General features: G+C 43.5%; 1 protein-coding gene across 2 annotated transcripts in view; it reads right to left on the bottom strand.

Moving 5' to 3' along the window:
• The window catches only part of Cd244 (CD244 molecule), a 28,069-nt gene extending 22,125 nt beyond the window's left edge, over positions 1-5,944 (bottom strand). Inside the window, exon 1 of one of the 2 annotated variants that reach the window (XM_076914483.1) lies at positions 5,554-5,944. In XM_076914483.1, the coding sequence (XP_076770598.1) occupies positions 5,554-5,614 (61 nt within the window). In that variant the 5' untranslated portion in view covers positions 5,615-5,944. The remainder of the gene's footprint in view (positions 1-5,553) is intronic. The other variant, XM_076914482.1, reaches the window with a different exon arrangement.
• Between the last annotated feature and the right edge of the window lie 18,950 nt (positions 5,945-24,894).

Below are 24,894 nucleotides of genomic sequence, written 5' to 3'. Positions count from 1 at the left end.
TTAAGAATGGAGCATTGGGTCATGGTTTACTTAGGATTACTATTGCTGTGATAAAACACCATGACCAAAAGCAGAGGGGAGGGTTTATTTCACTCCACAGTTCCATAATAATACTCCATTATCAAAAGCACTGAGGGCAGGGACTCAAGCAGGCCAGAGCCTAGACACAGGAGCTGATACAGAGGCCTTAAAGGGGTGCTGCTTACTGGCTTGCTCCAAATGACATGTCTAGTCTGCTTTCTTATAGAAATAAAGACCACCAGCCCAGAGATGGCACCAACCCACAATGAACTGGGACCTCCCAGATCCATCACTAATGAAGAAAATGCCTCACCAAAGGACACTGTCAATAGAACAAAACGGCAACCAACAGATTGGAAAAAGATCATTACCAATCCTACATCTGAGAGAGGGCTAATATCCAATATATACAAAGAACTCAAGAAATTAGACTCCAGCAACCAAATAACCCTATTTAAAATGGGGTACAGAGCTAAACAAAGAATTCTCAACTGAGGAAACTTGAATGGCCGAGAAGCACCTTAAGAAATGCTCAACATCCTTAGTCATCAGGGAAATGCAAATCAAAACAACCCTGAGATACCACCTCACACCAGTCAGAATGGCTAAGATCAAAAACTCAGGTGATAGCAGATGCTGGCGAGGATGTGGAGAAAGAGGAACACTCCTCCATTGTTGGTGGGATTGCAAGATGGTGCAACCACTCTGGAAATTAGTCTGGCAGTTCCTCAGAAAATTAAACATAGGATTACCTGAGGACCCAGCTTTACCACTCCTGGGCATATACCCAGAAGATGCTCCAACATATAACAAGGACATATGCTCCACTATGTTCATAGCAGCCTTATTTATAATAGCCAGAAACTGGAAAGAACCCAGATGTCCTTCAGCAGAGGAATGGATACAAAAAAATGTGGTACATTTACACAATGGAGTACTACTCAGCTATTAAAAACAATGAATTCGAGAAATTCTTAGGTAAATGGATGGAACTAGAAATTATCATCCTGAGTGAGGTAACCCAATCACAAAAGAACACACATGTTATTTACTCATTAATAAGTGGATATTAGCCCAAAAGCTTGAAATAGCAAGATTCAACTCACAGACCACGTGAAACTGGATCTCTGAGTTCGAGGCCAATCTGGTCTACAGAGTGAGTTTCCAGGACAGCCATGGCTACACAGAAAAACCCTGTCTTGAAAAACAAAAAATAAAATATTAATAAATAAATAGAGTGTGGGATCTGTAGCCCTTATCAATGTTGCGTTGAACTGAGGGCACTTACTAAATTACACTACTGCATTTTATTTTTAGAAAAATAAAGCGAATAGGTTTATATACCTAAGCTGGGTTTGTCTGTGAATAAAAGAGAAGCTAAGGGGGCAGCAGGATTACTCAGAGGATAAAGGTGCATGCTGCCAAGGTCACAGCCTGAGTTCAATCTTCTGGACCCAGGAAGGAAATAACCAACTCTCAAAAATTTACTTCTAACCTCCACCTGAGCACCATGGCCCAGGAACACACTCACCCACTCCCCACACACACACAGGCACATGCACAGACACACATACATACAAATACACACAGACACATGCACAGACACACACAAAAAGTAATTAATTAATTAATTAAAATATTTGTATTTTTTTTAAAAAGAGGAACTAGGCTGAGGATGTAGCTCAATTAGCAGTGTTTGCAACGCCGCCCTGGGTTGGATACCAAGCACCACATAACACAGGCATGGTGGCTCACATTAATAATCCCAGTACTTAAGAGTTGAAGGTGGGAGGATCAGAAGTTCAAAGCCATCCTCAGACACATAGCAACATAGCAAGTTTGAGATCAGCCTGGCCTGATGAAACCCTGTCTAAAGGGTGGGGAGGTTAGGCAGACCCACAGATGTCATGACGGTTGTTGGTTTGGGTCTTTCAGGTGGGAGAAAACTTAACTAAGAGTGGGAAGCTAGTGCTGGCCAAAACCAGAACAATGGGAGGTAGCAACCACACTCTCCAAGTGACTGTGTGCAGGAGCAGACAAGGTGGGAGACACTGGGAAATGGTGGGCAGGATCGAAAAAAATCCCTAACCATGTTTCCATTTTCTGAACAGTTTTCAGCCTTTAGCAGCTGAGCAGGAACCTTGAAAAGATGGTCACTGTTCAGTATCACCTCTGGGAGGATAAAGACACTGCAGACCAGGGGGAAAAAAACTCCCAGAGGGGCGTGGGCCCAGGTCCCACCAAGAGCTAAGAAGCTATTCACAATTGATAGCGACCAGGAGAGGGTATATTATTACCTTCGAGAATAGGACCCATGTTCAAGAGTAGCTGATCAACACTGTGTGTGTGTGTGTGTGTGTGTGTGTGTGTGTGTGTGTGTGTGTGTGTGTGTGTGTGTGTGTGTTGTTTCTTAAGAGAGAGAGAAGCATGAAGTTAGGTGGGTATGTTAGCAGGTACAGGAGAGTCTGGGAGGAGTTGGGAAAGAAGAGAGAACGTGATCAAAATATATTATATGAAATTCTCAAAGAATAAATTAATGTTTTCAAAGGGAGAGAGGAACTCAGCTGCGCTCAGAGGCTATGTATCTGTGCTTGCTTTTAGCTGGGTTTTCTCCTTCAGGTCTCTACAGTCCAGTGGAAGAAGAAAGGCAATTGAGTGGGTGCGCACTTCATGCAGGAGCCTAACAAGGGAGCCTGAGTAGATACAGCGGAAAGACAGGAACTGGGAGACACAGAAACCCGCGTTTCCATCCCAGGGAGGTAGGCATTTTAAGGGAGTAAAAAAGAAATGTTAATATGAAAAGATAACGAGAAAAAGGAAGAATAACTTCACAAAGTTCTTACAGACTCGGAGTGAGAAAGGGAGCAAGAAGAGAGTGTACACATGACTGCCAGTTCAGTAGGGAGTGGCCACAGCCAGTTCCGGTGGTCAGGGATGCCTCAGCCAAGGCTGTTGCTGCTGCTCACAGCCTTGGGGGCTCTTTTCCGGTGGTTAAGAATGGATGAGGTAAAATATTAAGTCTATAGAAGAAGAACGGGGACAATTTTATGGACTTTAATGCAGCTTGTGGGGAATGAGGACAGTTGATGAATTCCAGTACAGCTTGGCGGGGTGAGCACCAAGGAGAAAGAATGGTCTATGGATCACCTGTGCTGCCATACCACAGCGATCAGAGTCAGCTCAGCTTTCTCCAGCCTAGACTTACTGCTCACCCGAAGCTGGGAGGCCTGAGTTCTTGTGAGCACGCGCACGCGCGTGGGGGGTGGAGGTGGGGGGAGTCTGTGATAGCTGGGGCTAGAGATGGAAATGGGGTGGAGTGGGGGTGAGAGGGGGGTATAATCCCACCAGCCTGCAAAAAGGATGTTGAGGTTTTTTGGGGGTTTTTTTCTCAGTTGGTTTAGAGGAGGGACAACAGATCAGGTCAATGCTGGGAAATGAACAGAGCAGGCTGAGCTCTTGCAGGACCAGCCAAGGCAAACTCACAAAGTAATGAGAATCTTGCACAGGCCACAGCCCACTTCCTGCTTAGCGCTATCCTGACTGACCACCGCCTCTTCTGTCTGCAGGCAAGCTGATTGTCCCTGTCTGTCAAAACTGTCCCAGCTGTGTCCCTTACTATTTTCACTGAAGTATTTGCTTTCTCCAAGGCAACTACCGTACTATGCCTCTCACTTAAACTCCTGGTTTATTTAGACTATTTCTGTGCCCGGATTGGTCCACTTTATTGGGTTTTCTGAGCTCTTACCACTCCAAGCCAGTCCCTCTGCTCCCCACCTAGAAGAATCCAGCATCCTCTCAGATTCCTTCCAGTGTCCCCTGACTGTCAGTGTCAGGGCCTCTTCTGCCTTCCCATGGAGTTGGTATTGTACACACCCATTTTTCTGACTGGAAGATTTTCATGGGTAAAATCTGGGGACGGGAATGTGGTTTAATTAGTGTGGCCCCTGCCTCCCATGACCAAAGCTCTGTCTTTCAGGCCGGTCTGAAATATGTGGGATTCTAACTTAAAAAAAAAAAAAAAAAATCAACCTCAGTTTCAACTGTTTCTTTGCTAAGTTTTGCCTAGTTCTCATAACATAGTAAGGTTGTCGTGACTCTGTTAATTAATTCAAGACTGGCTCTGCTATAGAGATGTCATACAAAATACCAAAGAAGCTATAAGGTTGAGGGTCCCTTGGCTCTGGCCTTTTGCTTTGTGGGCTTTACATCATTGCAGTTTCATTTCCTGGTCACAGGCCCTCAGAACAGAAAGCCCACTGCCTTGAGGCAACTGAAATCCCATGTAGTATATGGCATAAACTCTCCTGAAAACAACTCGGCAACACCTGCTAAGAGTATATACACTTAACCCCATGAGTTGACCTTGAAAGTGTACCGTCGCCTGTTAGGGTCGTAGCCTTGTTGTAAAGCCGTGCTGAAGATCCAAATGTCCAAATGTGCATCCGTAACACAATGAGCAAAGAATGGGACACGGCTGGGATGAAATACTGTCATGTCACCCAGACCCACGGCATCCAGGGACTCACAACTCCCATTAAAGAGATAAGCTGCAAGTAGCAACACGGACAAACCTCATGAAAATGTCAAGTAAAAAAAGCCAGGAACCTATACCATGGGATGTCACTTACATCCAGGCAAAACTAATCTTCGAGATTCAAAGTGAGACTATTGCTTATGTTTATAGAAATGACAATAGATGATGACTGGACATGAACACATGATTGTTCCAAAGTCATCCAAAAAGCAGCTCACTGACACATGCATTTATGTGTACCACACTTTAGTAAGAAATGTTTCTCAGCACGCCATTTGTCTGCCCCAGGGTGACTTCTACTGAACTAGAGTCCCTTTGAGTCCTGAGCCAAAATCTCTTCCTCAGGAAGCTGCTTCTCCACTCACACCTTGTTTGGGAGGAGGTGAGGTAACCAGAAGCAAATGAGTATGGCCTGCTTGAGGGCCTCCCTGGATCCCCTCCAGCACAATGACAACTAGAAACCAGTCTCTGAGAAATGCAAGGCTCAACCCAAAATACAGCTGAATCCTGAGATACCACCTGTTCCTCCTTCCTTACCTTACCTCACCCAGACCCAAAGCATACAGGGACTCCTCCCAACTCCCAACCCATCCTTTTCTTCAGAATGGACAACCAAAACTTGAATTCAGTGGGGAAGGTGACAATGACAAGGTGGTGTTTGGGCAAAACTGTGATGGGATGAAGGAAAAAGCCCATGGCTGGTGATGAAGCCATTCCCAGAGCAAGAAAAGGGAAGCCTAGTGCACACACCGCTCCAGGGAAACCCAGTGCACACATCGCTCCAGTTTCCACACTTTTCACACGGACTAAATTCCATGCAGTTTACAATGGCCTGAGGGACCTGGACCCACCTCTCCAATCTCTCCCCTTTCTCCTTGTGTTCCAGGTGACTATGGAGATGGCATAATCAGAGACTCTGAGTTCTGATCTCCCTCACACAGTCAGGCACCCATGGATCCATGCCAGCCCCCATCCCACACCAACACAAGAATCCTTACCTTGGCTTTGATGAGCCCTAAGGAGCAGAAAGATTGTAAACAGGACAGCTTGCCCCAACATCCCAGCAGGACAGAGCAGGCTAAGGGGCCCCTCTCTTCTCCAGATGCTAGGATGTCAATAGGTTTTGCAGCTAACAGTCAGCAGGACACAGCACAACTGCCTCCCTGCCTGTCCAGCCACAATTTCCTCAACTCAAGGCTGTTCAGTTCTGCTGTGCACTGACAAGGCCACCGAAAAAGCCTCAGTCCCTCCACTTGGCTTCCCACAAGCTACTGCCTCCAGTGGGTGGGTGCTCAGAGTGCACACAGTGACTCACAAAACCAGCTGCAAAATCTCAGCCCTTGGTCCTCCTCAGCCTGGTGCGGAATCCCCAACAGCACCGGCATTGCGGAAGAAAAACCAACAGCCATTATTCCAAACTGCCCCAAACCAACACACACAGCAGAAAGAAAAGTTTGAAGGAACTTAGGGGTAGGGTGGACTGAGAAGAAGAACCCTGAGTGAGAGTGTACTGACGTTGAAGGAGAAGTGTGTATAGGGTGATTAAGGAGGAGATGTAAAATGTAGACTTGCTGGGAAATATCTAATCAGCCTGGGAAGTTTATGATTTCAAAAGTTCAACATATGCAAACTGCGTTCCTCCTTTCACCCCTCCCCAACCAAAGGATGTGAAACCATCTGTGCTGTTCACCCCCTTCCACAGCTGGATTTGTCATGTAGAACAGCAGGCAGCAAAGATCCCTTTGAACATCAAGGAAGGATGGAGTCAGTGGTACCCACCCACCCCACTCCCTCAGAACACTTTACTTCAAGGCCATATCCAGAAGCCAGGTCTCTTGCTTTCTTCCTCTTCTTTTCCCCTTAGCAACAAATACCTGTGGTCCCTCCAAGCCCATCCTCTCTTTTCACCCTTAGATCTATTTCTAGCCTGAGCAAAACTGAGCACAAGTGGCATTGGCAGGACAGGTGGCTGCCAGCAGAGGCAGCAAGATGCTCTGGAGTCCAAGACTCCAGCTCACTGACTGCAACCTGTGTAGTGCTAACCAAATTCCTTTCTGAGTCCTCAAGATCAACTGCACTTGGGCAAGCGAGATGGCTCAGTAAGCTGAGGTGCTCACCCTCAAGCCTGATGGCATGAGCGAGATCTCGAGCCTACAAGATGAAGAGGGAGGGTGGACTCCACCCCTGACTTCCAAGCATACCCAATCGAACACACACATGAATAAATAAATATATGGGTTCCCCGCCCCCCCCCCATAGAGATCAGCAATATGCAAATCCTTGGCTTCCCTTCAAGATAGTTTTCAGGATCAAATTTATAGCTATCCTTGAGAGTGTGAATATAAAACTCTGGGACACACTGGTGTGAAAATGCCATAATAAGGGCTGGAGAGGTGGCTCAGTGGTTAAGAGCACTCAATGCTCTTCCAGAGGTCCTGAGTTCAAATCCCAACAACCACATGGTGACCCTCAATTATCTCTAATGGGATCTGATGCCCTCTTCTGGTGTGTCTGAAGAGAGCAATAGTGTACTCATATACATAAAACAAATAAATCTCTTTTAAAAAAGAAAGAAAATGCCATAATAAAACCCCTTATTCCATATGGTAATCTTTTTGTTTATTTTTATTTCATGTGTATTGGTGTTCTGCCTGAATTTATATCTGTGTGAGGGCATCAGATCATCTGGTACTGAAAATTACAGACAGTTGTCAGCTGCCATGTGGATGCTGGGAATTGAACCAGGGTTCTCTGGAACAGCAGTCAGTACTCTTAACTGCTGAGCCATCTCTCCAGCCCAAGTAGATTTTTAGTTTTAGGTTGTTGTTGTTGTTGTTGTTTTCAAGACAGGGTCTCTTTATAACTCTGCCTGCCCTAGAATTCACTCTGTAGACTAGGCTGGCCTTGAACTCAGAGATCTGTCTGTCTATGCCTTCTGAGTGCTGGGATCAAGCATTCTGATTTATTTATTTGTTTGTTTATTGTTCTTATTAACTTAAAAGATCAATAAATAAATGAATCTGTGCCCCGCCCTTCTAATTCATATCTTGAAATCTAACCAACCATTTGGTGGTATTAGAAAATGAAGTGTTTGGGGACGTGATCAAGGCTTGAGAACCGAGCTCACCAGAAGTGAATTAATGTTCTTATTTAAAAAGTAGCATCAGGAGACCCCACAGGCTCCAAAAATCCTGTTCATTTCTCATTCTTTCTACTATGACTGGAAAAAATAAATAAATAAAGCCTTCCCAGAACCTGAGTATGAGAGCATCCTGATCTTGGCTTGTCTAGCTTTCAGACCCATGAAAGACAAAGGTATAAACTACCTGGTCAGTGTATGGTGCTTGAACAACCCAAGCAGACTTCAGTGAAGTCCTGCATCTTTACCATCAGCCTGCATAGTTTTTCCATATCTCCTCCTAAGATGGAGCCCTCAACCCCTGGAGCTTCCTCACAGTTGCCTACCAGCATCCTTGACTTTGAGAGGTAGTGTCCAAAATGGAATGCAACAGACTCAATTTCCTCACATGTCAGATGGAAGACAAGGTCCAGCTTTTGGAAGCAAATAACGAACAGTGAATGTAAAAGCTGCCATACACTGAAGGAGGAGGCAGGACATTGCCTTGAGCCAAAGGCCAGCTTGCAATACATATTGAGTAACAGGCTGACAAAGCAATATAAGCAAGACATTGTCTCCAGAAAGAAAAATCTACGTCACCAATCCTCACCCCAGGACCAGCTCCATCCTTCCTTCCTAACATAGACGACCTACCACCACCTGGAAACTGAACTGGAAGAAGCTCCATATGCATTTTTCTATCTTTTGCTCCTAACAAGTTCTACCCACATACATAGAATCGCCATTTCTTTCTATGCACTGCCCTGTCCAGCCCTGAGGTCTTCAACATAAGTGCTTTCCTTAGCTAAATGTTTTGGAGCCTACTTTTTTCCAGGTGGTTCAACATTATTTGGTGCTGAAGAAATGAATTCCCTAAAGAAGGCATTTTCATTGCCACTGAAATACAGTGGTAAGCTATTCCCTCATACCCTTTCCCCTCGTGATGGTTATACCTGCCCTGCCAAGTTCTTGGACGGGAAGCTTCTAAGATTTAGCCACTTTATTATAAGGATTCAAGACCGGACAAAATTTATGTAAACTCAAAGGCTGATCTAACTCTGTGTTTCACTCATGGATGGATAGATGGATGGATAGATGGATGGATGAACGGACAGATAGAGATTTCTCAGGTCTCTGAAAGTCTGAGACAGAGGCTTAATCAAGGGCTTTGAAAATAAGCAGCCAAGAAGAGATCAAAGGTTCCTCAAGCTCTATCCTCTTATGCCTTTACTACTTTACAGAGAGTCAGGTCGGCCTAGGAAATCCCACCTCCAAGACATTTTGCAAACGCGGGTTTGCAAAGCCTACCTTAAAATTTGTTAGTTCAAATAATTCATTAAAATCTACTTCCAGCTGACTCCTAGCACAAATAAAAATACAGACAAAAATGAAGCAAGAGAAGAACATAGTGCAAGGTCCAAACAATTCCAGTAAACAGCGTTCTGGTCCTCAGAGAGGTAGGCAGACGCAGTCTAATTCTCAAAACAAGGTTATGGTACATTGTACATGTGTGCAAAATTGTCTCCAAACTGATGTTAAATTCAACCAAATATTTAACAATATAACTAAAGTTATTGATTTTCAAAGTCATTTTAAAACTATAGAATAAATAAATCACAAAAAAATGAATTTTTTTAAAAAGAAAAAACTTACTTACTTCTCCTAGAAATTGTATGTGACAATATATATGGAATATTGCAACCAGAAAGGCTTGCAAGCCTTGTGTCTAGTACTTGGTCACATACATTCAGGCTTACCATGAACAGAGCTGACCTCACTCTCTGACCCTTCAGAGGCTGATCTGGTGCTAAGGGGACCAAGTCCTACAGGAAATCACTGTTGACATGGACCATCTGTCATAGTCCAAGGTCCCATAAATGAAGATACTCTTGGTCAGCAAGATTCCCAGGCTTAGAAATTAACTTGTGAGAGCCGAGGGGAAAGACCAAAGCCTTTCTCTGGGTAAGGTTAATCATTTTGTGTACGTCTCAAAAGAAACAATTTTTCAGGCAGTTAAAGGTGAGCCTTTCAGAAAGGACCCAGCTGGCTTTACAAGTATATTAGCCAGGTTTTAAAGAATTAGTTCAGTGGCTTTATTTCTATCAGTCTCATTACTGCCCATGTTCTGCTCGAATGCCAGGATGATATCACAGCAGCAGGAGGCCCAAGGGAATAAGCAACCACATCAAAGACAGAAAGCCAGAGAACTACTCAGGAGATAGACACAGTTCAAAGGTTCCAATGAGACATACTGTTGTTGGTTGTTGGTTTTGTTTTGTATTGTTCTACGTTGAGTTTCTGGGGTTTGGGGGGAGTTTGTTTGTTGTTTTGTTTTGTTTTGAGGAAGGGTTTCATTCTATATATTCCAGAATTCATTATGTAGCCCAGCAGGCCTCAAACTCACAGTGATCCTCCTGCCTCAGCTTCCCACATGCTGGGATTATAGGCATAAGCCACCATACCAAGTCCAAGAGATGTACTTTGATTCCTTCTATGTGTAGTTTCCCCATATAACCTCAGAACCTCTCACTGGGCTCTTCCTCCTGCTGGCCCAATCACCTCTCAGCACACTGCTAACCATGCTCCAGAAATATAAATACTTGGGGGGAAACACACAAACCACACTCACCTCAGCATCATGACTAAGCTTTTGACAGGAAAACTGTCCTTTTTTTCCATTGTTATTTCTCAAGAGAGTATAAAAGTGCTTCCCTGTGTGTGTGTGTGTGTGTGTGTGTGTGTGTGTGTGTGTGTGTAGTTTCTGCACACTATAAACTTTCACACTCAGCACACTCAGACCTAAGAAAGGCTTTGCCTTCCCTCTGAGCCTCACCCAGAGAAGACTTTGCCAGTCACGTGATGCTAAAACATCAGGATCCTTGACATTGCTGTGCCCATGGCAACAACACACACTGGTTCAGGACTGCAGCAGTCCCTAGAAATTAGCCCATTGTTATTTGCTTTTGCTTACGGTGACTTTCAGCTTCAGGCTAAAGGAATGTAACTGTTTCATAAGGAGGTGAAACGGAGAGCGTCTTCAAACAGTACATGGGGCAGCAAATAACCTGGAGCACCTGCAGCTACTCCTGGGAGCACCTATGTCTGTGCCTGGGAGCATCTTGGCCTACGCCTGCACTTGGGAGGGAAGCACAGAGTGCAGTTCACAGCTCGGCTCATCTTGAAATTTTAACCTGGGAAACTTGCTGCTCCTAGCTCCAGCCGAGAAGCAGCCCTGAATAATTAGAACCGATGACTGGCACTAGCAGCATGGGGTAAAGACGGGATGAATAGCTGTCTATCAGAATCACACAGAAGTCTAATGAAAGACCTTTGTCAAATGTCAAGAAAAATGTATCTATAAAGTGCCTTGTACAGCTTAAAGGTAACTAAGTCACTGGAGAGATGGCTCTTCAGGTCAAGACTGCTGCCTCCATGCCTGGTGACCTGAGTTTGATTCTAGGAACCCCTAAGTTGTCATCTGACCTTTACTCACTAGGCTTGGCATACACACACACACACACACACACACACACACCAAAAATATAACTTTAAAAGTAAAGTAACAATAAATATAAATTTGTCTTACAAATTTGTACTCTTATCATACTTTATGGATTCAAATTTGATTTAGCAACATCATATTCTCAAGTTTTTATATTCTGAGCTTGACATATTAATATACCAAAGTACTTTTAAACATGCACACATATACCTACCACACACAATGACTTCTGGGTACTTGATTGCCTGCTTTGTAAATTACAGAGACTTTCAAAGTTCTAAGTATAACTGAACAACTGAAGTTTTAACGATAAAGCAACTTGTACACGCCCATGCTCCCTTCAGTTCTTTCCACTGTCCCTCTCCAGAGCCCCTAAAAAAACACGTACACACAACCAGAGTTCAGTATCACCATCCCCTAAAAACCATTGACTTAGATCATTGTAATGATGGGCATTCACAGTGGACCAAAAATGAAACTAATTTTATACAACAGCTACCTTCTGGAAGATTTAACTCCGTTTCGTGTTTTTGTTTCTCTATCTTGTAGAATCCGTAACAGAGCTGACAGATTCCTTGGCTACATGCTGCCGAGAAAGCCAGGCATGGTGTGTTTACACACCCACACAAGATCACAAAAAATTAAGAGACTAGGTCTCACTTCCTCTTCCTGTCCCACTGAGCTCTTTTCCTCCCATTCTTGTTCCACTGCTGCCTTCCTACATGACTGTCACGAGCCGTTCTCTGTGTTTTCTGGCACATCTTGTCCTTCCAGCTGCCGCTGATCTGGACCTTAGCACATCTGTGAACCCCTGAGGAGCATCCCCTCCCCTGGCTCAGCTCTCTGCCAGGGCTTCCTTCCTGCCTTCCCTTCTGTGCAGAACAACAGCACTCACAGTTAAACGGATTGTACAAGAAAGACACTCAAGATGCACGAGACAAAATGCATGTCTTCTTGCAGTTAATGCCCTCAAAGCATCATGTCATATTTATAAATCCTGATCAGAGCCTTTTGATGCCCATGTTTAAATTTGGAGAGTCCTTTCCAGCCTATATAAGCCCAATGATTAGATCTCAAGTCCTAGTCCCTTCCCATCTCTGCCTCTCATATCTAGACCTTTCCCCGACTTTATGCACATTTGTACCTCCTGCTTTCTTGAATTTTCAAGGTAAGGTGAAGAGATGACTCACTTTCTCATCCTCTTTCTGCTCTATGATTCTAAGAGTGTGTCAGAGTTTCTTTAAATGTATTTAGTGTATTTGTTACCAAGAGATTTTATTCAAACTTACCTCTCTAGGTCATCAGAATTACATGGAATTTACAGTGAATCTCTCTGATAAACCAGAGTTGTTCACAGAAAAACCAGCTGACATTTTTAGTAAAAGATTTTGTGCATAGAAAATATCAGCAAGTGCTAAATGTAATCTCAGCACTCAGGAAGCACAGGCAAATTCAAGGCCAGCCCTGTCTACACGGTGAATTCTAAGCTAATCTAAAGGGAACGACATATATAAATACTACACACACATACACACACACACACACACACACACACACACACACACTCATACACAGAGAGATTCAGTTTCCCTAAAAATTAGAGATATGCAAATTAAAAACATTTAATTGGCAAAAATAATGAAGTCTGATAACACCAAATATTTGAGAAGATAAAAATTAATTAGTTATAGCATAAAATCCTGTCTCAAAAAAAGCAACAAGTATAAACTATAACATCTTTATTTCCTAAAGCTGTGCTAATCATAAAAGACTAAACCAATCGTTAACACTAAAACATTCTATACCTCAAAACTTCAAAAGAAACCATCGATAAAATTAAAGATATAATGAGAATGTATGTTTTGACACGCATATCAAAGGATCAATAACAAGTAAAAATTTCTTGTTTATAAAGAACTTATATTAATCAGCTAATAAAACCAACGGGAAAAAGACAATCTAACAAAAAAACTTTGCACGAATAAATGAGAATTGTACATGAAAAAGAAACACAGCCAATCACAGGGGCTGAGGAGAGGCTCAGTGGGCAAAATGCTTGCTGCGCAGCCATGAGGGCCTCAGTTTGGATCTCAGAACCCACATTTCCAAAGTCAGGTGGCCAGGTGTATCGCAACATGCTTGGAGCCCTAATGCTGGGTAGTGGGGCGGAGCCCAGGGGCTTTCTGGCCACCCAGCCTTCCTCTTGGTTCAATGAGAAGCCCTGACCATTGGAAAGGTATTCTAAATCAACCTCTGGCCTCCTCAAGCATGTGCACCAGTGAGTACATCCCACGTATCCCACACATCGGTTGACACATATGCATATAGTATACACACACACACACAAAGAGATATTCAGTCTTACTGAGAATTAGAGACAATTTAATCAGCAAAATAATGAAATCTGATAACATCAAGTATTCTATAGGATAAGGATTAACTGAGTCAATCATATACTGACAATGGAAGTGGGGTTTTTTTTTGGAAATAAGTTAAAATTACCTTATTCACAAATCTAATAATACTCTAATAAACTAAATAGTAACAAAACTAGTGACCCAGCAATTGACTTCTAGTTATGGACCCATATATCCAAATGAAATTTAGACACATTTGTATCTAGAATGTACCTAGAAATACACACAACAATGTTTGTAGCACATTACTCATAATTTTAAAAAAAACAGTTTTGAAAGATTGCTCAGTGGTTAAGAACACTTGCTGCTCCTGGAGAGGACCTGAGTTCAATCCCCAGCACTCACGTGGTGGCTCACAGTCATCTGTAAGTCCAGGTCCAGAGGATCCAATGCCCTCGTCCAGCCTCTATGGGCAGCATGCACGTGGTACATAGACATACTTACAAGCGAACATGTAGGAAGCCGCAGTTAACGGTGATACATTTCCCCATTCCAAGATGGCGCAGGCATCCTGTCCTCCCACTAGTAAACAACTGACTGCGCAGGTGCAAAGGGCAAAAAGCGCGCCAAAAGTCACTGCCCATCCCGGGGCGTATTATGGGTAATGAGTGAACAGCCAATCAGAAGTGAACACGTCACTCTAGGGTACATATAGCAATGCCTTTTCTGGGCTTGGGGTCTTTTCCGCTTCTGCTGATACAAGAATAAAGCCTCCCTGTGGTAACCACCCGAACACTGCCTCTCGTGTCTCTCTTCCACGGGTGAAGGGGACACGGAGGGGCGCGGAACATCTGGTGCCGAAACCCGGGATCTTCAAGGCGCAGCGGAAGATCACCCGAGACTCGGGGCGGGTTAAAAGACTGCAAGATCAAGGTACATCTCTGAGAGATATGTTTGGGGTGGAAGCTTTCATTGCGGGTGGATATTCACCCATTGCCACCACAGCAATAGTTGGCCTCTTGCTTGCGTTGCTTTTGCTTCTAGCTTATTTGTGTTGTAAAGATCCAGCTCGCAACACAGCTATTAGTGCAAGTCAAGAGGTTTCAGGAGAGGTCCACTCCAGAGTATCAGAAACAGGGCGTGTTAGCCGGCATCAGGCCAAAGAGCCTGGAAAGGAGAAGCAGGCAAAAAAGCCTGGGCAACAGAAGCAGGCCAAGGAGCCTGGTCATAGGAAAGAGTACTCAAAAGGAACAGGGGCCACCGCAGGGCCTGTTAAGGTTAAGGACCCTTCACCAGCTGGTGAAGAGAGAGTGGAGTTCGGGGGGACCCCCTGTACCCCATTAAGGAGCTTGTGCCCACAAATCTTAGCAGCTCCGAGGAAGAAAGCATAGAGCAGGAGGCAGCTGTCTATACAAAAAACAACCGTGCTGAGATAAGACTAAGAAAGACCTTGAATTCTTCTGCCCCGCCCTTGCCTCCGGCCTATGCCTCGAGCAGTGCCCCTAATTCATTTCTCAGCCCAGGAGATAGGAGACAGTTACAGCTTGCATTTCCGGTCTTTGAAGCGGCAGAAGGCACTCGTGTTCATGCCCCAGTAGACTATAGGCAAGTCAAAGAATTAGCTGAGGCAGTACGTGCATATGGAATTGGAGCTAATTTTACTGTAGCCCAAGTGGAGAGGTTAAGTACAGCTGCTATGATGCCAAGAGACTGGCAGGACACAGTGAAGGCGGTACTTAACAATATGGGCCAATACCTAGAGTGGAAGGCCTTGTGGCACGAGGCGCTGCAAGCACAAGTCAGGATTAATGCAAACACTGAGGGACAACAATTATGGACTTTTGACATGCTGGCTGGACTTGGCGTACACGTGAACGACCAGACCGCTCATCCATGGCAGGTCTACGTACAGATAGCATCAGCTGCAATAAAGGCATGGAAGTCTCTCCCTAGGAAGGAAGGCAGCAACCTTTATTTGTCCAAGATAATTCAGACATCTAATGAGTCTTTCTCTGACTTTGTGGCCCACATGACTGAGGCAGCTGGCAGACTCTTTGGGGAACCAGAGCAGGCAATGCCATTGATAGAACAGATGATCTTTGAAAATGCCACAGCTGAATGCCGTGCAGCCATTGCTCCTTAGAGAGCCAAAGGGCTACAAGACTGGTTAAGAGTCTGACGTGGCTTGGGAGGTCCCCTTACTAATGCCGGACTTGCAGCGGCTAACTTAGAAATGGCTGTAGTCCTCCTTAAGGGTCAGAATCGTGGAAAATTCCCTTCAAAACATATGGCCCAATGCTTTGCCTGTGGGAAGGCGGGACATATGAAGAAAGAGTGCCCAAATAATCAAATACCATCAAAGCTGTGCACTAGGTGTGGAAAGGGCTATCATCTGGCTCGGGATTGCCTTTCTGTTAGAGATATAAGAGGTCAGATCCTCCCTTCAAATCCCTCAGCCATTAAGGAAGAAAATTTTTTCAAAAAACGGATATATGGGCCCAAGATCCCAGGGCCCCAAAAGATATGGGACGCTGCTGAACAGTCAGGGGACTCTTTTCGCTGCAGAGACACAAGGGGTTCCACAGGAGTGGACCTCCGCTCCACCTCCCGAGTCCTACTAATGCCACACATGGGGGTGCAGCCAATCCCAGTTGATTATAGAGGCCCCCTGCCAGAGAGAAGTGTCGGCCTTATTTTAGGCCGATCCTCTCTTACCTTAAAAGGGCTCGTGGTATACCCCGGTGTAATAGATCAGGATTATACTGGAGAACTTCAAGTTCTCTGTTCTAACCCACAAGGTGTATTCTCCATCTCCCCTGGGGACAGGATTGCTCAATTGGTTGTCCTTCCAAGCTTACATGATTGTTTTCCATCCACTGAGAAGCTTAGAGGTACTCACGGACTTGGTTCCTCAGGAACTGACTTTACTCATCTGGTGGTTGATTTTAAAACTAGACCCACCTTACAGTTAGCAATAAAGGGGAAGAACTTTACTGGAATTCTGGACTCAGGAGCGGATAAAAGTATCATTTCTTCTAATTGGTGGCCTAAGGCATGGCCTGTAAAAAGATTGTCCCACTCCCTACAAGGATTGGGATACGAGGCCAGTCCCGCAGTCAGTTCTCGCTCATTGACTTGGCAGGCACCAGGAAGGGTCAAACAGGAAGTTTTATTATACCTTATGTGCTTCCTCTCCCTGTCAATCTCTGGGGAAGAGACATTTTACAAGACCTAGGGCTAGTTCTGACTAGTGAATACTCCCCACAAGCTATAAACATTATGAAGAGCATGGGATTTAAAGAAGGGAAGGGTCTTGGCAGGAACGAACAAGGAAGGTTAGATCCTGTCTCACAAGAATCAAACACAGGAAGACAAGGCCTGGGTTTTCCCTAGTTGCCACTGAGGGTTCTATGCCCATACCCTGGCTCACAGAGGAGGCCATGTGGGTTCCTCAGTGGTCCCTATCCTCTGAAAAATTGGAAGCTGCTACAAAACTAATTAAAGAACAAGTGCAGCTCGGTCATTTAGAACCTTCTACCTCTCCCTGGAATACACCCATATTTGTTATTAAAAAGAAATCCGGAAGGTGGAGACTTTTACATGATTTAAGAGCCATCAATGCACAGATGCAACTATTTGGCTCTGTGCAACGAGGCTTGCCTTTACTCTCTGCCTTGCCTAAGCAGTGGAAAATCATAATTATAGATATTAAAGATTGTTTTTTCTCTATTCCTTTGTGTCCACAAGATAGACCAAGATTTGCATTTATACTACCTACTATTAATCATTTTGAACCTGATAAAAGATATCAGTGGAAAGTTCTGCCTCATTCTGCCTCAGGGCATGGCCAACAGCCCCACTATATGTCAGCTGTATGTACAAATGGCCCTCGAGCCAATTAAGAAACAATTTCCCTCGCTGCTGCTGGACCATTACACAGATGACATTATTATGTGTCATAAGGATTTAAGTACTTTACAGACCTCATACCCCTTATTATTAAACACCTTGGAACAGTGGGGTCTACATGTTGCTACTGAGAAAGTTCAATTTTCAGAAATTGGCTCCTTTTTAGGGACGGTTATCTATCCAGAAAAGATAATTCCTCAGAAATTGGAGATTCATAGAGACCATTTACATACTTTGAATGATTTTCAGAAATTATTAGGTGATATAAATTGGTTAAGACCATTTTTAAAAATTTCCTCAGCCGAGCTGAAACCTTTATTTGATATTTTGGAAGGGGATGCTCATATTTCCTCACCGAGGGCCTTAACACCGGCTGTGAGCCGTGCCCTGCAAATAGTAGAAAATGCTTTACAAGATGCCCAGTTGAAACGCAGAGATGAAACCAAAACCTTTGACTTATGTGTTTTTAAAACTAGACACTTACCAACTGCTGTATTATGGCAGGAGGGGCCCTTGTTATAGATTCATCCCAATGCTTCTCCCGCAAAGATTATTGAAAGGTATCCAGATTCAGTCACTCAGCTTGCCCTTCGTGGACTAAAAGCAGCCATTACTCATTTTGGAAGGGAGCCTAAGGTTTTGATAGTGCCTTATACTGCCCATCAAGTCCAAATATTAACAGCGACCTCTGATGTTTGGACAGTTCTGGTTACTTCCTTCAATGGTCAAATAGATAATCATTATCCTAAGCATCCCATCTTACAATTTGCCTTAACTCAAGCTATCATATTTCCACATATTGTGTCTCAGGAGCCACTCCCAGATGGAATGGTAGTTTATATGGACGGGTCAAAAACAGGAGTGGGTGCCTATGTGGTTAATGATAAGGTTACATCCAGACAATACCATGAAACCTCACCTCAAATTGTGGAATGCTTAGTGGTGTCAGAGGTTCTGGAAATCTTTCCAGGTCCCTTAAATATTGTTTCAGATTCCTTCTATGTGGTTAATGCAGTGAAAGCATTAGAAGTTGCTGGGTTAATTAAGACATCTAGCAGACTTGTAGAAGTTTTTCAAAAGATTCAGCTTACCCTGGCTAAGCGAAAATTCCCTGTCTTTATAACTCATATTAGGGCTCACTCAGGCTTACCGGGACCTATGTCCCGTGGAAATGACCTGGCAGATCGAGCCACAAAGTTGATTGCAATTGCCTTTTCACCAAAATTAGATTTGGCTAAAGCCTTTCACAAAAGGTTTCATCCCTTCCAAAAGTGTCATGAGACACTACGATGTTGGTTTAACATCTCTAGAAAAGAGGCCAGAGATATCGTGACTCAATGCCAAAACTGCTGTCAATTCTTACCTGTTCCCCATACAGGAATTAACCCTCGGGGAATTAGGCTGTTACAGATCTGGCAAATGGATGTTACTCACATCCCATCCTTTGGCAAATTACAATATTTGCATGTCTCCATTGATACCTGTTCTGGAGTTATGTTCGCCTCTCCATTGACCGGAGAAAAGGCGGCCCAATGTTATTCAACATTGCCTCGAGGCTTAGAGTGCCTGGGGAAAGCCTAAAATCCTTAAAACTGACAATGGACCAGCCTACACTTCTCAAAAGTTTGGACAATTTTGTCGCCATATGGAGGTGACACACCTGACGGGCCTTCCCTACAACCCTCGGGGACAGGGTATCATTGAGCATGCTCATCGTACACTTAAAACTTATTTTATAAAACAAAAAGGAGAAGATAAGAAAGCTCTGCCCACGGTGCCACGAGCTACTGTTTCTCTGGCATTTTTTACCCTCAACTTTTTGAATTTGGACAGTCAGGGCAACACTGCGGCTGATCGCCATTGCCTAGAACCAACTAGGCCAAAAGAAATGATAAAATGGAAAGATGTTTTGACTGGTCAATGGAAAGGCCCGGATCCTATTTTAATAAGATCCCGGGGAGCGGTTTGTGTTTTTCCACAAGAAGAAGACAACCCATTTTGGCTGCCAGAGCGACTGATGCAGCGACTCGCAGTTCCTGAAAATGACCCCCCCGAAGAATTCATCTGCGGACGCTCTCAGTTCTCATTTGGACTCTCCTAAATCGGGTTCCTAGTATATATAGTGAATTTAGATGGCTATCCTATCTGCTTTTCCAAAACCTATGCCCTTGCCTTCTTAAAAGGTGCCACTTCTGCTAACTTGTACCAATGTAACTTGCTTTATGTCCCAGTGCTGGTCTGCTTTTGTCTATAAGCAGGCCCTAATAGCCAGTATACTACTATGGGCCATAGTTAGATCTCAGCCTGTTCCCATGCCAGTACATTCAAATTCTACAGTGCTGCCATTGTTTACAGCTATTGAGTGTTACTTGGTTGGCGCACTCGCTAGCAGCCTGAGTTATATAATGCTACAAGTTTTCCATTAAATTTTATACTTTGTTTTGTGACAGCAAAACTTTATAGCATAAAGGTAATCTACTTGGTGTTGATTTTAGAGAAAATAGATTGCTTACATCGTTAAAGATTTGTTTTGTTTCTCAAAAATATGGTTATACTCTAATATTACAAAAGAGGCTTAAAAACATAGTTAAACTGCCCATATTCCATTGGCTACAGTTGGTAGTTCAACCGAGAGTTTGAAAATTTTTGATTTGCCTGTGTTTATAGAGAAAAGATACAACACGTGTCTTTTAAAGTTTACAGTTTAAATTTAAGGTTTAAAGTTAAAGTCAAAATCCCACAATTCAGGCCTAGTCAAGCCTCAGAGAACAGGCCGGAGGGAGGTCAAGCGCATTACATTTGAATTAAGACAATGCAGACTGAGCTGCAGAAGCCCAGGTGCTAAGCATCCCTTTTGTCCTGGGTCTTCACCACCTGGTCCTAGAAATGTACTTACCAGAATTCCTCTTTTGTCTTCATTGTTTCTTGTGAGAAGAGAGGTAAACCTAAAACCCAAAGACTTTACAACAGTCTGTGGGCTGAGAGTTATAATTATGCTGCAGAAATTAAAATTATGCCTACTTCCCTCCATGAGTATAACTGTACCTGCTGATAAAATATTGTTCAAATTGTTCTAATTCCTTTATATTCAAAGCTGTTAAAAATGAGATGCTTTGGATTCATCTAATATATGTAACAATTATTAGAGAATAAGGTTGGCCTTTATCCGATATTCTCATTGGACTAAAAAAGATTGGTTATTAAATTAATTCAAAATAAAGTTCAAATTTAAGATTTATACAGCCTAACTTGCCTACTCCAGCTGCCATTTCAGTAAATGCTTATAGAATTATTATAGATATAAAAGATGTTTTTATACCATCCCTTTACATTTCTGGTAAAGGTGAGAGGTTTACAGGCAGTAAATTTATTCATAATTTTAAAGAGCCCATGAAGCAATATTTGTTAGAAATAATTGCTTCAGAAAATGGTTAATCGTTTTACATTTTATATATATAAATATTGTTGTTGCTTTAATACAAAAAATTAAGAGGTTAAATCTTTTAGTGTATATTATTCATTGTGTGATACTTTATTAGTGAATTTCTCTAAAGAAGTTTTCTACAAGCCTTTGCTCCAATATAACGAGCTTTAAAAATTTTTTTGGAATACTTGTTGCTCCAGAAAGGATTCAAAGGCAGTGTCTTTCAATATTTGAGACCTCAGTTATATCCTAATCAGATTGTGACACAGAAAATTCTAATAAAAATAGATAGTTGGGGCTAGAGAGATGGCTCAGCCATTAAAGGCTAGACTTTTAAAATATAAAAGCTGAACTCCCAGCAACCACATGGTGGCTCACAACCATTTGTGGTGGGGATCTAACGCCATCTTCTGGCTTGTGAGTGTACATACAAAAAGAAAATGGTTTACTTTTAATCTTGATTTGCTCTTAGTGATTTTTAAAAGTTGTTTAGAGATATTAATTGGCTAAAAGCTCATCTTAAGCTTACCATAGGAGGATTTAAACCTCTGTATCTGCCTTTCTCTTGTTGAATGGTATATTTCATGAAGTACAAAATGTTTCAGCTACACGATCTAATATCTCTAGCCATTTGAATAACATTAAAATTAATAAGGTGTTTAGGAATGCATCTATACAACCGGTGTTGGTGTGTGTGAACCCCCATTTTTCTTTATGTTATCCAACTTTCAAAATAATTCTGATATCTTGGATTGTAAGAATGTTACATGCCTTTTGGCACAATGCTGGAATGGATCAATAGACCTAGCCTTGGTTGTGCACGTGCCTACCTTTGTGCCCATCCCAGTAGAAGCTGATCCTGAAACTTTCCCTACTACATCATTATTGAGACATAAAAGAGACTTTGGCATTACTGCAGCCATTATCACTGCTATTACCATCTCTGCAGCTGCAGCTGTGACAGCAGGCATAGCCATGGCTAATCAAGTTACAACAGCTACTGTTGTTAATCAAATTTCAGAAAAGACCTCTGAGGCTTTGACCATTCCACAGAAAGTGGATGCATAATTGGCATCAGACATCCTGTTGGTCAATCAGAGAGTTGATTTGCTCCAAGCCCATGTGGAGCAGCTCACGGATGTGGTTCAAATGAGCTGCGTGTCAGCAACCCCACATCCAGGTATTACACCACTGAGATTTGTGAATGATACATTTATTTAAAGCCATAATCTTTCTGCTTATTTAAAAGGGAATTGGACTGGGGAGTTGGACCAGATACAGCAGCAATTGCAGATCCGGATTTCGAGCCTTGATGGAACACGAGTGGACCCCGTTACCCATGGCAATTTTACTTCTTGGCTTACCTCTGCCTTTTTCCTTCTTTCTTAAAGGGTGGGGATAGGCCTGTTTGGTGCAGCCCTATGTTGTGGATTAGTGTTCATGATGGTTGGTCTGTAAGCTCAGAGCCCAACAAAAACGTGACAAGGTCGCTATCACCCAAGCACTTGCAGCCTTGGAGCAAGCATCTCCCCCTGAAATTTGGCTATCTAGGCTAAGAAAGTAGCCGATGACTGAGACCCTCAGTCGATGCACAACCAAGAGTTCAGCCCATTGCACTGGGTTGATGAGAGGTCTAAGTCCAGCCAGCCCTCGCCTGAATAACTGTGGTACCTGAATATCTAGAGGTGTTTGCGAGTGGGTACTCAACAGGGAATGTTCCACAAGTGTAGATAGATTTCCCGAAAGTATGCCTGATTGCACAAAGGTTTGATGCCAAGAAACCTCCCCTGGTGGCGCCCCAGGGTGGAGCCCCCCTTTCCCCATCAAAAGGCATCGAGATGGGTATGGGAAGTAAACCCATTACAATATCTCATTTTGCACAGGGGATCAGGCCTCTGCTTTCCCTCACTGAGTTGGTGCCACGCTTGATAGGCAAAAGGCTGTTCCATATTAATAATTTAAACAGGGGGAGATGTAGGAATCCGCGGTTAGCGGTGATACATTCCACCATTCCAAGATGGCGCGGGCATCCTGTCCTCCCACTAGTAAACAACTGACTGCGCAGTTGCAAAGGGCAAAAATCACGCCAAATCACTGCCCATCCCAGGGTGTATTATGGGTAATGAGTGAACAGCCAATCAGAAGTGAACACGTCACTCTAGGGTGTATTTAAGCTGTGCCTCTTCCGGTCTTTCCGTCTTTCTGCTTCTGCTTATACAAGAAGTAAAGCCTGGCTGTAGTAACCACCCGAACACTGCCTCTCGTGTCTCTCTTCCACAGGCAAAGGGGACACGGAGGGGTGCGGAACACGAACACCCATACTCAAATAAAATAGGACAAAATGAAGTTTTAAAGCACCAGGGTCTAGGTTGTAACTCAGTTGGAAGAAGGATTGCCTAGAATGTAAGAGGTTCAGTCTTCAGCACTGGTAATGCTGTACAATGATAGTGGTACATGTCTTTAATCCAAGTTCAAGGTCATCCTTAGCTACAGAACAAGGTTGAGGACAGCCTGGGATACATGAGACCCTGTCTCAATCATAATAATAATTTATAAGTATCAAAAACTACTAGAATCACTGGGCATGGTGGCATATACCTGTAATCCCAGGACCTGAGAGTCACAGTACCTTAGTTTAGGGTTACTAATGATGAGATGAACCACCAAGACCAAAAGCTATTTGAAAAAGCCAGCTGAAGCAAGCACCCACCCAGAGGGTGGGCTTCCCCTTCTCTCCGAGTTTGAATTCTGCTGTCTCTCCCTCTTCCCGTGTGACTCTCTCGATGAGTCTCATGGGGAAAAAAAAGTTAAAAAAAAAAAAAAAAAAAGAAAGAAAGAAAGAAAGAAAGAAAAAGAAAAAGCCAGCTGAAGCTGCCAAAGAGACCTGGGCTAGAGGAGTGAGGAAAGAAGGCAGTTGGTGCAGAAGATATGGTTAGGAGAAGCTGAGCTAAAAGATAGGCTACAACCGTTGTGATGGTTTGGAGCTGCTAGTATTGGGGAAATTGGGAGGAGGGACTGTTTCAGCAGACTATTGGGGAACAGAGGGAGGAACAGTTGGAAGAAACATTTGAAATGTTTGAAGGGGCTGGACTGGAAACTGGGAGGAAGAGTTGAGAACAAAATTAAATTCATGGACTCTCTTCCCCCCTCCCCCTTCTTCCTCTCCTATCTAGTGTTAGGGGGTGAAACTGGGAAGATAACGGGTGGGGAAAAGAAGACCCCACAAAGTAGCAAACACTACAGATAAAATTAATATAAATAACAGAATAACTACAAATTGAGACAAAGACAATGCCTGAGTGTCAAAGGGCAAAGTGATGAGCCTGGGGCACCAGGCAGGTATAGGTTGCAGAGATGGTGATTCTGGGCTGTCAACTTGACTACATCCATAATTAACTAAAACCCAAAAATGAAGGAAGGACCACACATATGAAGGGTTTTTGCTTAATCTGAAGTAGGGAGGTCCACTTCTCTGAGATGGAAAGACACACCTTTAATGCGTATCTTTTGAGCTGGGAAAATGTCTGGCTCATGCCTTCCGTGACAGCCTATATAGGGTCATTAAAATCAGACACTTTTTTTTTTTTTGCCTGCTTGTTTTTGCCCTCACTAGCAAGACCATTCCTTCATTGGTATTAGAGCCTACTTCTCTGGGATTTCAGCATATACTGAAGACCATCTGAGACATCCAGATGTCGGCTATACAATCAAGGGCAGGAAAAGCCTTCCCAGCCTTGGACTCCCTTTGTAAACTTTGTAAACTTATACTTTGTATACATTATAAACTTTTTAAACTCTCGAGGCAGAAAAGTGGTCGGTCCTCCCACACACACCTCCTGAGGTGCTCCAGGCCTCTCCCCTAGGCCTCACCTAATTGTCGTTAATGACATTTCCAGCCTCAGTAACTGTCACAAATGTCATCTCCAGTCCCTCATATTATGCTACTTTTAGGTGAAAAGTCTGAACAGGAAAACCGACCAATCCCTAAGCTCCCCCAAACTCAGGACTTGAAATCTCACCCATCTTCAC

The sequence above is a fragment of the Arvicanthis niloticus genome, chromosome 16, assembly GCF_011762505.2.
Source record: "Arvicanthis niloticus isolate mArvNil1 chromosome 16, mArvNil1.pat.X, whole genome shotgun sequence".
In the NCBI taxonomy this organism is placed as follows: Eukaryota; Metazoa; Chordata; class Mammalia; order Rodentia; family Muridae; genus Arvicanthis; species Arvicanthis niloticus.
This window is presented reverse-complemented; position numbering and strand designations above follow the sequence as displayed.